At 35.4% G+C, this 15,392-nt stretch overlaps 1 protein-coding gene across 1 annotated transcript in view; it reads right to left on the reverse strand.

Moving 5' to 3' along the window:
* Positions 1-15,392, reverse strand: part of Taf4b (TATA-box binding protein associated factor 4b) — a 138,489-nt gene that overhangs the window by 65,500 nt on the left and 57,597 nt on the right. Inside the window, exons 10-11 of the mRNA XM_027935756.3 lie at positions 8,292-8,461; positions 3,366-3,496 (exon numbers count right to left, since the gene is read on the reverse strand). Of these exons, the coding sequence (XP_027791557.2) occupies positions 3,366-3,496; positions 8,292-8,461 (301 nt within the window). The remainder of the gene's footprint in view (positions 1-3,365; positions 3,497-8,291; positions 8,462-15,392) is intronic.

A 15,392-nucleotide genomic window follows, 5' to 3' on the forward strand; every position in this document is an offset into this window, starting at 1 on the left:
AATGTTTAAGACACTTTAAAAAGAGTAAAGGGCCAAAAAGATGACTATAATTTCTTCACGTTACAAAATTAAAGATATTAATTCAAACTAGGTTTGAATAGGTTTAGGGTGTTGTTTATCTCCATGGCAACCACTTAGAAAATATACAAAAATGGATGAAGATGTGGCTTGGTGATACAGCACTTACTTGGCATGCATGAGGCCCTGAGTTAGATCCCCCAGCAAAAGAAAGAAAATATACACAAAAGAAAATCAAAATGGTACAAGAAAAAAATATCAATTAAACAGTAGGGAATACATAAAATAAGTAACAAAATAGCAGAAGCGCTTTCTTAGTAATTATTTTAAATGTAAATGGATTAAACTTCCCAGTAAAAAAGCAGAGACTGTCAAGACGTTGGGGGGCTTCGAGGAATAGGGGGGCACAAACAAAAACATGACCCATTTATAGATATTGTCTTCAAGAGAAGAATTTAAGGTGAACACATGCCAATAGAGTGAAAATTAAAGAATGAAAAAAGATATTCCATGCACATAAAACCAAAAGGAAGCATTGGTATTTATGCTAATATCAGATATATAGACATTAAGTCAAAGTCTGTTATGAGAAACAAAGAAACTGGGTGTAGCAGTGTGGGTCTGTAGCCCAGGCTACTTAAGGGGCTGAGACAGGAGGATCACTTGAGTCCAGGAGTTCAGGGTCAACCTGGGCAACACAGCAAGCAAGACCCCATTTTTTAATTTAAAGAAAGAGAGGCAGAAATGAGAAATCATATACTGATAAAAGGTTAAATTTATCAGAATTGCAATAGCTTGGGTCTTGAATGTCCTCCCAAAACCCATGTACTTCAGGCTTGGTCCACAGCTGGTAGCGCCAAAGGGACGTGGTAGAATTTTTAGGAGATGAAGCCTAGTGTTGAGTTTGGTTACTGGAGGTGTGCCCTGGAAGGAGATATGGGGACCTTGGCTCCTCCTCCTTTTCTTTTTATCTTCCCAGCTGCCATGAGGTCAGCATCTTTCCTCCACTGCACATGTTCCTGCTGTGATATATTACCTTACCACAGGTCCAAAGCAATGGGGTCAATTGTCTATGGATAAGAAGCTCCAAAACTGCGAGCCAAAATAAACCTTTCTTATTTTTTAATAAGTAAAAAATAACAAGTAGCTGTTATAGAACAGAAAGATGACTAAGAAAGATACACCACTGTCAAACAAGTGAAGCAGTGTCAAAACTTTTTTCATGCTTTCTCCTTTTCTTTCCTTCCTTCCTTTTTTTTTTTTTTGTATTGACTGAACCCAAGGCTGTGCACATGTAAACCACTGAGTTAATACAGCAAAAGACTTTAATACCCTGCTTTCAAAAATGGATAGAATATCTAGACAGATGATAAATAAGAAAATAGATGACTTAACACCATAAACCAAATACATCTAATAGACTATCAAATCAAAACTTAATGAAAGCAAAATACACATTCTGCTCAAGCACATATGGAGCATTCCCTTTGGGGTTTTTGTTTTTGTTTTGGAGTACTGGAGATTGAACTAAGGGGCACTAAACCACTGAGCTACATCCCCAATCATTTTATTTTTATTTTGCGACAGGGTCTTGCTAAACTGCCAAGGATGTCCTCAAACTTGCAATCCTCCTACCTTGTTTCCTGAGTTGCTGAGATTATAGGTTTGTGTCACAGAACCCAATGCATATGGAACATTATTTAGGCAGACTGCACATTTGTTTAAACAAGTGCCAATAAATTTTAAATGTTTGAATCATACAAAGTATCTTCTCTGACCACAGTGGAATAAAGCTAGAAAGAGAACTGGAAAATTCACAAGTATGTAGAAATTTAACTCTTAACCAATAGGTAAAAAAGTCTCAAGAAAAAAACTTAGATGCAAATAAAAATAAAAACACAATAGAACAAAACTTAGAACACAGTGAAAGCAGTGCACAGAGGGAAATTTATAACAGTAAATGCCTATATTAGGAAACAAAGATCTTGAGTTAACAACCAAAATCTATATTTTATAGAATTTAAAAAAAGAAGAGCAAACTGAACTCAAGTTAGAAGAAGAAATAATGAAGACTTCAGTGGAGATAAATAAAATTGAGAACAGAAAAACAGGCAAAATTTATTAAACCAAAAGTTGGTTCTTTGAACAGATCAAATTGACCAACCATTAGCTAGACTGACAAAAAGAATACAAATAATTAGAATCTTAAATGAAAGTAGGATCATTACCACAGACCTTATAGAAATAAAAAGGATTATAAGAGAATACTATGAATAGTTACATGACAACAAACTAGATAACCAGAAAAAAATAGACAAATTCCTAGAATCAATTCTCTCTCTCTCTCTCTCTCTCTCTCACACACACACACACACACACACACACATACACACACGCACACACAAAATACTGTTATTTTATTTCTCCACAGCTTTTGTCCTGCTGGTCCCATATTTTTGTTGATCAATAATTTCTCTCAAAGATTTATACAAGCAAGAACTTCAGAAACTATGTGTATTTCCTAAAGTTCTAAATAAAACAAAAAAGAAGGAAAATAGAATGATTCCTCCAAGGAACTTATAGGTGGGTGGTGTGATAGCTGATAATTTTCCTGGATTCCTTTCAAAATATGGTTAGAATGCCATGGCAATGACCATTTTTGCAAACTCAAAACCTTGTAAGTTCACATGTACCATTATTCTGTTCAAATCTAGCTATTAACATTCCTTCTTTATCTTTTTTTTTTTTAATTCCAGGTTATCTTTTTAATTTTTAAATCCTTAATCAGCCAATATATTTGCCCACTTCCAAAACTACACTTCAAATACATCAAGGGCTTTCATCTTGTTAACAGCATTTCATTTAGTTCACACCACTAGGGACAAAATAGGCTACTCCTGCATATAGTTTTTATAAAGAAGCCAAGAACAGTAATAAGTGGTACCAGTAACAGCACTCAATGCTATAATGGAAACTTACTCAAAAGAATAGGAATGCTAGCAGAGTCCAGACCACTGAAAAGAACTAAAGTCGCCAATATTTCATCCTAATATATCTTCTTTCTCAATCAAATTCTCAAGGAAGAGAAGCTTCAGGCAGAACAGATGCATATTACAATCTATACTGACATAGAAGTTTTGGACACCATTTCAAATTCCAGTTTTTGTTATGCAAGCATATCTAAATAAAGCCAATTAAGAAGACTTTGAATTTCTACTAATATGAAATATATGGCTCAACTATTCTTTTAAAAATACACTTAGAGTATGAATCCATGCCCCAAAACTACCCTTTATTCATGCTACAGAAGAGACAAGAGTTCATACTTCTTTAACAACTCCCTTTACCTTGTAAGTAGTCATTCGATGCTGAGCAATTGTCGTCAGTTTTTCTAGAAGGCCTCGTAATCTCTCCTGTGTTGCATGGGAGATCAAGTTCACAGCATCAGAGTTAAGTTCCGTAATGTCATGCTTTTTACCTGTGGAAGCAGAGAAAATCCATTACATGTTTTAGTAGTGGCTGATAATTGAAATAATTAGCACAGCAGGTATTCTGTTCCCCCTGGAAGTCATACCCATTATGAATAAAGGTTTGGAGATTATGATTTTCCTGGTAAAGTCACAACTTCAAAGATCTTAGACATTACATTAATAAAACCTAGCCTGAAGCCTCAGAAAATATAGACATTGTTTCACTTAGCCTCTAGAATCATTCTCCTTGCAAGGTCATTTATAGGACAAAGTTAATAAGAACACAAATCAAGTCTAGTGTTCAGGGAGGAAAATGGTAACTGCAGAAATTAGTGCCATATTCTGTTAATTTTAGTAATTAAAAAAATAGAAAATTACATTTTGCCCTGTTTGACACTGTTAACAATTTATGGCATTTATTTCAAGGAATTCAGATAGTAAGTCTCTGGTAATACCTCACCTATAAGAAAGACATACCTGTATTCTTTTTGGCCACTACCAATCATGCATATATTTTGCACTAACTCATGTTCTGATAAATTGACCTGGTAATCAATTTACAAGTTGAAATGGGTTCAAAGTTTCATCATTTCACCCACCCTTTTGAATAACTTCTCTCTTCTTAAATAACCTTTTTTCTTCCTTCACTAAATAGGAAAAATGTTCCAGGAAAACAATTTGAACCACATACTCAAAGGTAGAAGCTCATTTACATATTAACCTTATCAGTATTTAAATAGTATTTCTTGCTGGGTAAAATGGCATATGCCTATAATTCAAGTGCCTTGGGAAGCTGAGGCTAAGGCAAGAGGATCTCAAGTTTGAGACCAGCCCAGGCAAGTTCAAGGTGACCCTCAGCAACACTGTGAGACCATGTCCCAAAATAAAAAATAAAAAGAGCCAGGGATATGACTCAGGCTCAGTGGAAAAGAGCCCCTGACTTCATTTCCCAGTACTTAAAACACACACACACACACACACACACACACACACACAGTAATACTGTTAGGCACAGTGAAACTATCCTTATCAACAGAGATCTAAATCTAAAGATATAGGCAATTAAGTACTCAAATTTAAATGAGCTTTTAAAAATGCTACTATGATTGTTCTTAACATGTACATATATATGCATAGCAATTTTTAAAAATTACTGTTTCATTCTACTTGCTAATTTATATGAAACATGCTCATTCTAATCAAAGGGTGAACAACTCTAGCAAAAATATGACTTATTTAATCCAACAATTCTTAAACAAATTCCTTAACATTACTGTATAATAAATATCAAACTTTAATTTAAAATGTTGTCTATAGTAAACCAAATAGAAGGAAGATATAAATTTTTCCAATTTCTCCTAAACCACACCTTTTAAGATGTAATTAATTATTCTGTAGCAAAATAGAATTCATCTCCAATTTCAGATTCATGCAGGGAAAAAAACAAAACAAATCTATTTTATTATAAACCTCTGCATAAATAAATAGTGAGGCCTTCTATAGAAGAAACAGTAAAATTTCAAAACAATCCAGTGACTAAAATTACATTTAAACATAGGGTAAATAAAAAAAAACAAACATATTTCAGGCTAAGTTGAAAGAAAATAAGCACTTAAAAATATTTACTGTTTAGGTGGGAGACCTTTTAAATAATTTCATATATATTTATAAAATAAAGGTAATTTATCTAACATTAAGAATGTCCAATTCTTAAAATATTAACAAATAATTCCAGGGCTTAGAGAAGAACAAATTTTCTAAATTATTCTCATTAGCTGGTAATAAAATACGATTTATTTAAAGTTACAAAGTTAAACAGATATTGTTTCACTTGGCCTGTAGAATCATTCTCCTTGCAAGGTCATTTAGTAGAAACTCTCACTTTTAAGTACAATTCTGTTTTTAAACAAATTCAGCATAGTTGATTCAGGAGAACTAGTTAGTGCATGCATGCTTATATGATTTTATTTAATGTTTGCGCAATTTAATTTAGGTAATCAGGGAAATAAAGAACACAGGCATTTAATCTTCTAACATTATCCAAGTAGAAAAACATATTTAAAAATTTATTTGGATAAATTTATAAGGGGGATAGGGAGAAACCTGCAGTTTACTGGAAACTGAACCCAGGACACACTTTATCACTGAGCTACATCCCTAGCCTACCCCTCTCCCCCCTACTTTTTAAATTACTTTTTATTTTGAAAGTCTCACTCAAATGCTGAAGGTCTCACTAAGTTGCTGAATCTGGCTTTGAACTTGCAATCCTCCTGACTCAGCCTTCCAAGCTACTGGAATTACAGGCATCCCAGCATAATTTCAGTCTTTAAGGAATGGCCTTTGTTCTGGCATATTTTGTAAAGAAGGAATTTTATTATAAGTGGAAAACATTCCTAGAAATGCATTAACACCATTCACTCAATGGTTTTATTTTTTATTAAAGCTTATCTAATTCAGAATTATTATTTTGCAGTTGACTATCATATTATGACAACTTTGCATTTCATTATTAAGAAATTAATATAAAAATAGCTGTTCCCTTATTCTCCCAAATCAGAGGCTTCCAAATTATGGCCAACAAGCCCAATCTTATCTCTCTTTATAGTCACAAAGTTTTATGGGAATAGCACTGCAGTGAATTTGTGCCCCCCAATACCTCAATTTATGCTGAAACCCTCTTCCAATGTGATTATATTTAGAGTGGACTTTTGGGGGATAATGAAGTCACAGGCAGAGCCCAAATGAAAGGGATAATGAGAGATAAGACAGTTACCTCTCTTTACGCCACATGAGAATACAGCAGGAGGATTACAGTCAGAAAACCATCAAGAGGGCCCTCACCAAGACCCTGATCCTGTAAGTACACAGGGTCATCTCCATCCTCCACAACTATAAGGAATAAATGTTTTTTTCATTTAAGCCATTAGTGTGCTATATTTTGTTACAGCAGCCCAAGAGAATAGTCTTGCCCATTTGTTTACATATTGTCTATGGTTGCTTTTGCCTTAAGACAGCGGAGCTGAGCAGCTGTGACAGAAACCATATGGGCCATAAAGTGGCAAATATTTACCATCTGGCCCTTTTTGGAAAAAAGTTGCTGATCCCTGTCCTAAGTAACCAAAAATACTCTTTCAGTGCTAAATTTTTTTTGTATCATTACAATCAATCTAGTTTAAATTAAACTAGAAATAAAATTTGGACAGGGACAGGAATTGATAAACCTAAGTATCTACTTCTACTCTACCAATGCTTTAGATAATTATATGGCATTAAGGAATTAAAATACCAATAAATTTCCTATATTATCAGAAGAAGGTATAATGCTTAGGCTTGCTCCAAAATTAAGGAACTGGATCCAAACAGTATTATAAAATACACATGCAAAGAAGAAAATACCAGGAAGGAAGGAAGGAAGGGAGGGAGGGAGGGAGGGAGGGAGGGAGGGAGGGAGGGAGGGAGGGAGGAAGGGGTTTGAAGGAAAGAGAGTTAGGAAAAACACAAACAGCAAATAAACATTTCACAGATTTTATTAATTCCTATCTTTTCAACTACTCACAAACTCTAGTTGTTCACGATAAAAAAGACAAATCCTTAATTTAAAGTAGAAATGAAAAGCGGTCATTTGTAGAGCATAGTGTAGTTCAAATATTCATTAATTGTGAAGTAGACTTAAAGTGTGTAGTAGTAATATACTTTGCAGTCCTTAAAAATACCATGGTGAGGGCTGGGGATGTGGCTCAAGTGGTAGCCCACTCGCCTAGCATGTGTGAGGCACTATGTTCTATTCTCAGCACCACATAAAAATAAAAATAAAGATACTGTGTCTACCTAAAACTAAAAAATAAATATCTAAAAAAATATATCATGGATATATTAAAAAATCACAATCAACTCTGTATTAAGCCTTCAATATAAAACACAAAGATTCCTACTCAAGTACATTCAAAGTTCATTAACACCTATCCCCCAAATGTGAAATGGATGAAGAAAAAGAGCTGGCCCCTGACAAGTCCTAGGGTCAAGATACAAAAAAATGGCATAACTCAGACACAAAAATACTCTCTCCAACTTGTCTTTTAACAATTCATGTGGAGAAGATTGCAGTCTTACATGGTAATGAGTTTGTGATTTAAGAACAACAAAAAGCTAAGTATCTACATTGGTGTGTTCTCTCCCATATTATTTCCCACAGTGAAGCCTACTGACAACTACTCCTGGAACTAGAGAAAATTTCAGGGTTGAGACAAGGAAAAAGGGACTTGCTCTCAGTAGCTGTTCCTATATCTTATAAATACAAACTTGTAACGTGAGAGTGAATTTGCACACATATATGCCTAAGAGCCAAATAAGGAACAAGATAGAAAAAATAATATACCATATTATACATTCATGTAAAAATGCACATCTATTCCCCATCAAGAAACTGGAATAAGGACTGGGATTGTGGCTCAGTGGCAGAGTGCTTGCCTAGTATGTGTGAGGCACTAGGTTCGATTCTTAGCACCATGTATAAATAAAAAAAATAAAGGTCCATTGACAACTAAAAAATATATATATATTTAAAAAAAAGAAACGGAATGAAATCTTATCTTCTATTATCTAAATCTTATCTTCTATTATCTAAAGTTATATGGTTTAGATTATATTAATAATCTATAAAATAAAATACTTCTTTTGATAACATCCCCCAAATCCTGATTAATTCTAAAGCCTTATTTAAAACCTCAGAGTTCCAGGTGGTCTCTCTTAATATTTTCCCTCAACAGATTTTCCTATCAGACCAAAATTCATAATTGTACTTACCAATGTCCAAAATTCTCTTTTGTAGAGCTCCTATGAAAAGAAATGGCTCGTCTTTACATGATTGAATGAGTGTACCAACCAATTCAGAATTTGTTGCTAAGATGCAGGCATTTTCTTCATTGAGATTGACCCCTGCCATGGAAGTCACATCATTGATGTCATCTTCATCTCTAATAGGAAAAAAAGTTATATTTTTTGGGTAAGGTGTGTGTGTGTGTGTGTGTGTGTGTGTGTGAGAGAGAGAGAGAGAATGGGTTACTACAGAAAGCAAGAAAATTACAGATCTTTTCTTATAACTAATGGCATTATTTTACTTAATTCTTCCAATCAAAAGAAGACTTAAAGAATAGCTATCTTTCATAATAATAATTAAAATTAATTGGCATATCTAAAGACTAGTATACATTTAATATAAGAAAAATTAATCAAGAAGGAATGTTGTTTTCTTTAGTTTATCTTTCCCTCTCTGGTAAATGAAATACACCAAGAGTGATATGGAATTATACTAAATAATCCACAAATCCATTGCAATGAAAGACAAAGAAATGAAAACAGACATCTTTGTTTTCATCCAAGATAGTTAAAAGCTCTGCAGATTTCCATAGCCCACTTCATCGTTTCATTGAGGGGCAGCAGAAACCCCTCGGGTCCTGAAAGGTCTGTACCCACATAAGGCTTCATAAGGCTTTTAAGAAGCTGCTTACTCAACTAGTTATTCTGAAATCAAATTTTTAAAACCAGTTTTGTTTTTCTGCTTTAGACTTCTAGGGTTCTCCATCTGTACCAACTGAAATATATCAAACCATATCCTCAAACAATTGGCTGCAAAGGCCTATATATAAAATATAAAATTACATAATATACATACATGTACAAAAGGCATAAATATAAAATGCAAGGTATGCCTGGACTCCTTGCTTTGCAACAAAAAAATTTAACAGCTGTCTGTATCTCATAGAAATGTTGCACAGCTACAGTACTAAGGTAAATAGATATATTTGAGGGTAAACTTTTCTTTTTTTCATGCTGTTTTTGTGTGGTACAGGGAATCAAACCCAGGGAACTTGTACAGCTAGACATGCACTCTACCATTGAGAGTACCCATAAAAAGAAAAAAAATACTAAAATCCTTATTAGTATCCTTTCTACCATATGTAGTAATAGGAAAGTTACTGGCCAATATCAATGGATAACATAATTTAAACAAGTAAGATTATATAAAAAGATGCTGTTTCACTTTATTGCATGGGCCAAATGTTATATCATGTAGTTTCATGTCACCAGATTTAATTATGAACCTCCTTGTGGTAATGCATTTGTGTCCAGAATGAGGGAGAGGGGGTAATTGTCAAACACTCAAGAAATGAAGCCCTGTGGTGTTCAATTTCAAAATGCAGCATGTGTAATGGTCAGGGAAAGAGAGATCCCATACACAAACATATATAAAAAAGAAGCAAGATAAATGCAAGAGTTCAAGGTGAAGCAAAAAAAGAAGAAGAAGTGTCTCTTGACTGGGAAAAAAAGTAATCTCTCAAACCACCAAATGAAATGGGCATTACTAGCCAGGCACAGTGGTGCATGCCTGTAATCCCAAAGACTTGAAGACTGGGGCAGAAAGATAGCAAGTTTGAGACCAATTTAGCAAGGAAGTAAGCAACTCAGTGCGATCCTATCACAAAATAAAAAATAAAAAGGTCTAAGGTTGTGGTTCTGTGGTTAAGAGTCTCTGGGTTCAACCCTGGTACCAAAAGTGTGTATATGGGGCGGGGGTGCTTTATAGAGTTATTGTCAGAGATATGGAATGCTCAGAATGGCTCTAGAAATCAATTCCCCAAAACGTACATTGGAGAAAAGACAGTCTTACCAAACGATGCTGGGAAAACTGGTTAACCATACTTAGAAAAATAAAACTGGGGGCTGGGGATGTGGCTCAAGCGGTAGCGTGCTCGCCTGGCATGCGTGCAGCCCAGGTTCGATCCTCAGCACCACATACAAACAAAGATGTTGTGTCCCCTGATAAATAATAAATAAAAAAAGAAAAAGAAAACTGGACCTTTATCTTTCACCCTGCACAAAAATCAAATCAAAATTAATCAAAGACCTCAGAATTAGACCAGAAACTACGCAACTTCTACAAGAAAATGTAGGGTCAATACTCCAGCATATAGGCCTGGGCAAAAACTTTCTTAATAGGACCTCCAAAGCTCAGGATATAATGCCAAGAGTTAATAAGTGGGATGGCATCAAATTTAAAAGTTTCAAAGGAAACAACTAGGAATGTGAAAAGAGAACCCACAGAATGGGAGAAATTCTTTGCTAGCTACTCTTTTAACAGAGGATTAATCTCTAGAATATATAAAGAACTCAAAAACTTCACACTAAAAAACCAAATAACCCAATTAATAAATGGGCAAATGAATTAAATAGATACTTCTCAAAAGAAGCAATACAAATAGCCAAGAAATAGATTTTTTAAAATGTTCAACATCATTAGCAACTAAACAAATTCAAATCAAAACTACACTGAGCCAGGAGGATTCTCGAGTTCAAAGCCAGCCTCAGCAATTTAGTGAAGCATTTACCACCCCAGCAAGACCCTGTCTCTAAATAAAATACAAAAAAGGGTTGGGGATGTGGCTCAGTGATTGAGCACCCCTCAGTTCAATCTTCAGTACCAAAAAAACTACACTGAGGGTGCTGAGATTGTGGCTCAGAGGTAGAGTGCTCACCTAGCATGTGTGAGGCACTGGGTTCCATCCTCAGCACCACATAAATATAAAGACATTATGTCTACCTATAACTAAAAAAAAAAAAACTACACTGAGTTTCATCTCACACCAGTCAGAACGGCAGTCATCAAGAATACAAATAATAATAAATGCTGAAGAGATGTGGAGATAAAGGAACACTTTTATACTGTGGAAATCAGTATGGATGTTTCTCAAAAGATTAGGCATGAACTACCACATGACCCACTTTTTGGTATTTATCCTAAAGAATTAGTCACCATACTATAGTGATACATGTATACCCATGTTTGTACCAGCACAATTCACAACAGCTAAACTATGGAACCAAACAAGGTGTCCATCAACAGGTGAATGGACAAAGAAAATGTGGTATATATACACAATGGAGTTTTATTCAGTCATAAAGAAAAATGAAATTGGGTTATTTGCAGGAAAATGTTTGGCACTAAAGATCATCATGTTAAGTGAAATAAGCCAAACTCAGAAGGTCAATGATCCTTACGTTTTCTCTGGTATGAGAAACTAGAGAGGAAAAAGGGGAAAAAAGTGATCTCATAAAAATTAAAGGGAGATCTTCAGTAGAAAGGAACCAAGGGATGGGAGGTAAGGAGGGAGGGGAGAAGTGCTACGGAGTGACAGTGGCCAAATTACACTGTTATACAGTGTCCAAGTACTACTACATAACAACAAATCCCATCATTATGTACAATTACAGAACATGAATAAAAAATAAGAAAAAAAAGAATCAACTTCCCACTTGTGTAAATCAAGTAGCATGTTCTGATTTAAACATCTAAAGATTTAAATATATGAAATGTAATAATAGTAGAAATCATAAACTTAAAGATGGCCCAAAATCTGAGTAAAACATTATTTTAAAAGGCCTGAGAGGAGGGGTAGAGCACTTGCCTAGCAGACATGAAGTTCTGGTTTTGAAGCCCAGCACTATACCATAGAGTGACTACAGAGAACAATAAAGTGTGGTATATTTCAACAGAGCTGAAGGAAGCCAGGTGTAGTGATGCACTCCTGTAATCCCAGTGGCTTGGGAGGCTGAAGAAGGAGGATCACGAGTTCAAAGCCAGCCTCAGCAACTTAGCAAGGCCCTAAGCAACCCAGCAAGACCCTGTCTCTAAATAAATTTTTTTTAAAAAGGCTGGGAGCCTGGCATGGTGGTACACACCTGTAATCCCAGTGGCTCAGGAGGCTGAGGCAGGTTTGTGAGTTCAAAGCCAGCCTCAGCAAAAGGAAGGTGCTAAGCAACTCAGTGGGACCCTGTCTCTAAATAAAATACAAAATAGGGCTGGGTTTGTGGCTCAGTGGTTAAGCACCCTGGGTTCAATCCCCAGTACAAAGAAAGAAGAAAAAAAAAAAAAAAAGCACTAAAGGAAAGGATTTGGAATGTTTTCACTATAAAGAAATGATAAGTATATGAGGAAACAGAAAATATTGCCCTGATATGAGGACTGCACGATGTATACCTGTATTAAAATATAATATGGCACTCCATATACATGTACAATTATTAGCAATTAATTTTTTTTTGAAAAAACTAAGAATACATTAGGAAAAGTCAATTCACTTCAAAATAGAGTCCTAACCAGTCACTTAACATTTCTGGAACTCAGTTTCCTCCTCTGTAAAATGTAAAATAAATGACTTAGATTAGCTACTTTGTGAAGTCCCTCTGGGAAACTCAGAAGAATGAGGCAGCTGTATTTGGACTGATAAAGAGTGAAGAGAATGCACCTTAAATACATAGATGCTCATCTGAATATTAACCTAGAAGATATATGAGAAATTCTCCTCCAGAGATAGAAATGGACATGTGAGACAGGAAAAAAAGTTTTCCATCTTTTTAAAGGTGTACTATAATACGTGATTTATCCAATCAGAATGAGTAGTTTAATGTTTTAAAAACACACATTTAATTGACCCAGCTATCCCAGTCCTTGGTCTATACCCAAAGGACTTAAGAACAGCATACTGCAGGGACACCGCAACATCAATGTCCACAGCAGCACAATTCACAAATAGTCAAACTATAAAACCAACCTAGATGCCCTTCAATAGATGAATGAATAAAGAACTGTGGTATATATACACAATGGAATATTATTCAGCAATAAAAGAGAATAAAATTTTGGCATCTGCAGGTAAATGGATGGAGTTAAAGCATATCATACTAAGCGAAGTAAGCCAATCCCCGCAAACCAAAGCCAAATGTTTTCTCTGATAAGTAGATGCTAATCCATAATGGGGAGGGGGAATGAATCGAGTAACTCTGAATGGGGCAAAGGTGGAGGAGGGGCGTGGGGATTGGAAAGACAGTGGAATGAGATGGTCATCATTATCTTAGGTACATGTATGATTGCACAAATGATGTGACCCTACTTTGGGTACAACCAGAAGTCAAAATTTGTGCTCCATTTGTGTATAATGAATCAAAGAACATTCTGCTGTCATGTATAACTGATTAGAATAAATAAATTAATTAAAATAAAAAATAAATAAAATAAAAATTTAAAAAACTAAAGACAGAAAATAAGATGAAACTCACACATATAAGCTCATTTCTTCCTTAAAAGTAAACCTGAAGTTATTGAAGGTAATTCCATATGACCTGTACACACATACACTCAAGACTGTTTATAAGCCAGGCAGGGTGGCCCAGACCTGTAATCCCAGCAGCTCAGGAGGCTGAGGCTGAGGCAGGAGGCTCTCAGGTTCAAAGCTAGCCTCGGCAACTCAGGCCTGTCTCAAAATAAAAAGTAAAAAAAAGGCTAGGGATGTGGCTCAGTGGTTAAGCATCCTTGTGTTCAATTCCTGGTACAAAAAAAAAAAAAGACTGTTATAATCCTAGATGTGTGCCAGTACATAAGCTCCTGTAAACTGCATCTTGTTTCTCTAGCAGGGTTCCCACAAAACTCCTGAAATCTCACACACAGGTTAGAATGAACAGTACCAGGTCAAGCACAGTAATGAACTGAACAGGATTGCACGAGGAGAAAGTCCCTTGTCTTTCAGAATCCACTAGCCTCTGCCTCCAAATAAGCAAGGAATAACTGCCCAATACGATTTGTTCTTCCCTGTCATCTCTCCTTCTATCTGGCCCCAAGCTGAACATAGTTCCCTCCAGTACAGCTGCCAGTTGCCATGGTTACAGATGACAGCAGGAGCAGAAAAGGACCCCTACTGAAGAAATAAGAAAAGGTGCCACAATAAACAGCACCCAAATCCCAAGCTGTTTAAAAATTCCCTGGAGGAAAGGAGGCTGACTGAAGGAAAGCAAAGACAACACTGTTCCAACAGCATTATTGGTAAAGTCAGGACAGGAGAGGACCGTAATCAAGACCATGTTTAGGATTCTAATATGTTCTGATTTAATTTTTAAGAAGAAAAAAATGAGAATCACTGAACCAATTCTTGAAAAGTTTAATGCAGTGCCTTCTGATAAAAGTACTGGACAATCTTGTTTTAGTAGATACTCAGAAAAGGAAACTTAATAGTGACTGCCTTAGCAGAAAAAGCTTTCAACTCAAGATTCTGTGGAGTGGAATACAGTACTAGGAAAAAAAAAAAATCACTCATTTCTCATGTATTCTTGCTTTGGAAGCTTAATTAATTATTTTTGCTTTTGATAAAGTCACACTGTTCATGCCTGCCTTCTTAAATCTCCTCTTAGGATCTGCAGTAGCACTAGACTATCTGAAGAAGAATGAATCACATTCCTTTTCTGTTCAAAACAACCTTTCATGACCCCATGGTGTCAGCCTGACATTGGAGGCCTTTCAGGTAGTGATCCCAGCATTTTTCCTCCTTCACACTATTTGCTATCAATAGCTCTTACTGATTCCACATCTGCTCAGGATATTCCTTTCCTGTGCTGATCCTGCAGTTCACCTTGCTTCCTTTCTTTCAGCTATCAAAGCCTTATCTACATACCAAACTCCTTCAAATGCCTATTTTAGAAATTCCAGCCTAATTTATTTTCAGAATTTTAAATCATTTCCCCCAACTGCTACAACTTGGAACATCTGAGAGTGTATTCTCATCTGTTATGGTAGGTCTTTCAATGACTTAATCTAATAGTCAATGTGTTTGCCTTAAATGCCAACACAACTAACTTTATTGATCATACCAATCATTTATCATTCCTAACAGAGTGATATATAAATTGCATTTAAATATGTAAGGAACTTCTATGTGCTCAAAACAATGTGCTGGTTTGTTGATTACTATGTACTAAGTAGTAGAGAACAATAGGAAAAAATGAAGATTTTGAATCAAACTGACTAGCTTGAAAACCTGACTTCTGTCACTTACTATCTATGGAAAACAAAGCAATTAA

Source organism: Marmota flaviventris, chromosome 16, assembly GCF_047511675.1.
Source record: "Marmota flaviventris isolate mMarFla1 chromosome 16, mMarFla1.hap1, whole genome shotgun sequence".
NCBI lineage: Eukaryota > Metazoa > Chordata > Mammalia > Rodentia > Sciuridae > Marmota > Marmota flaviventris.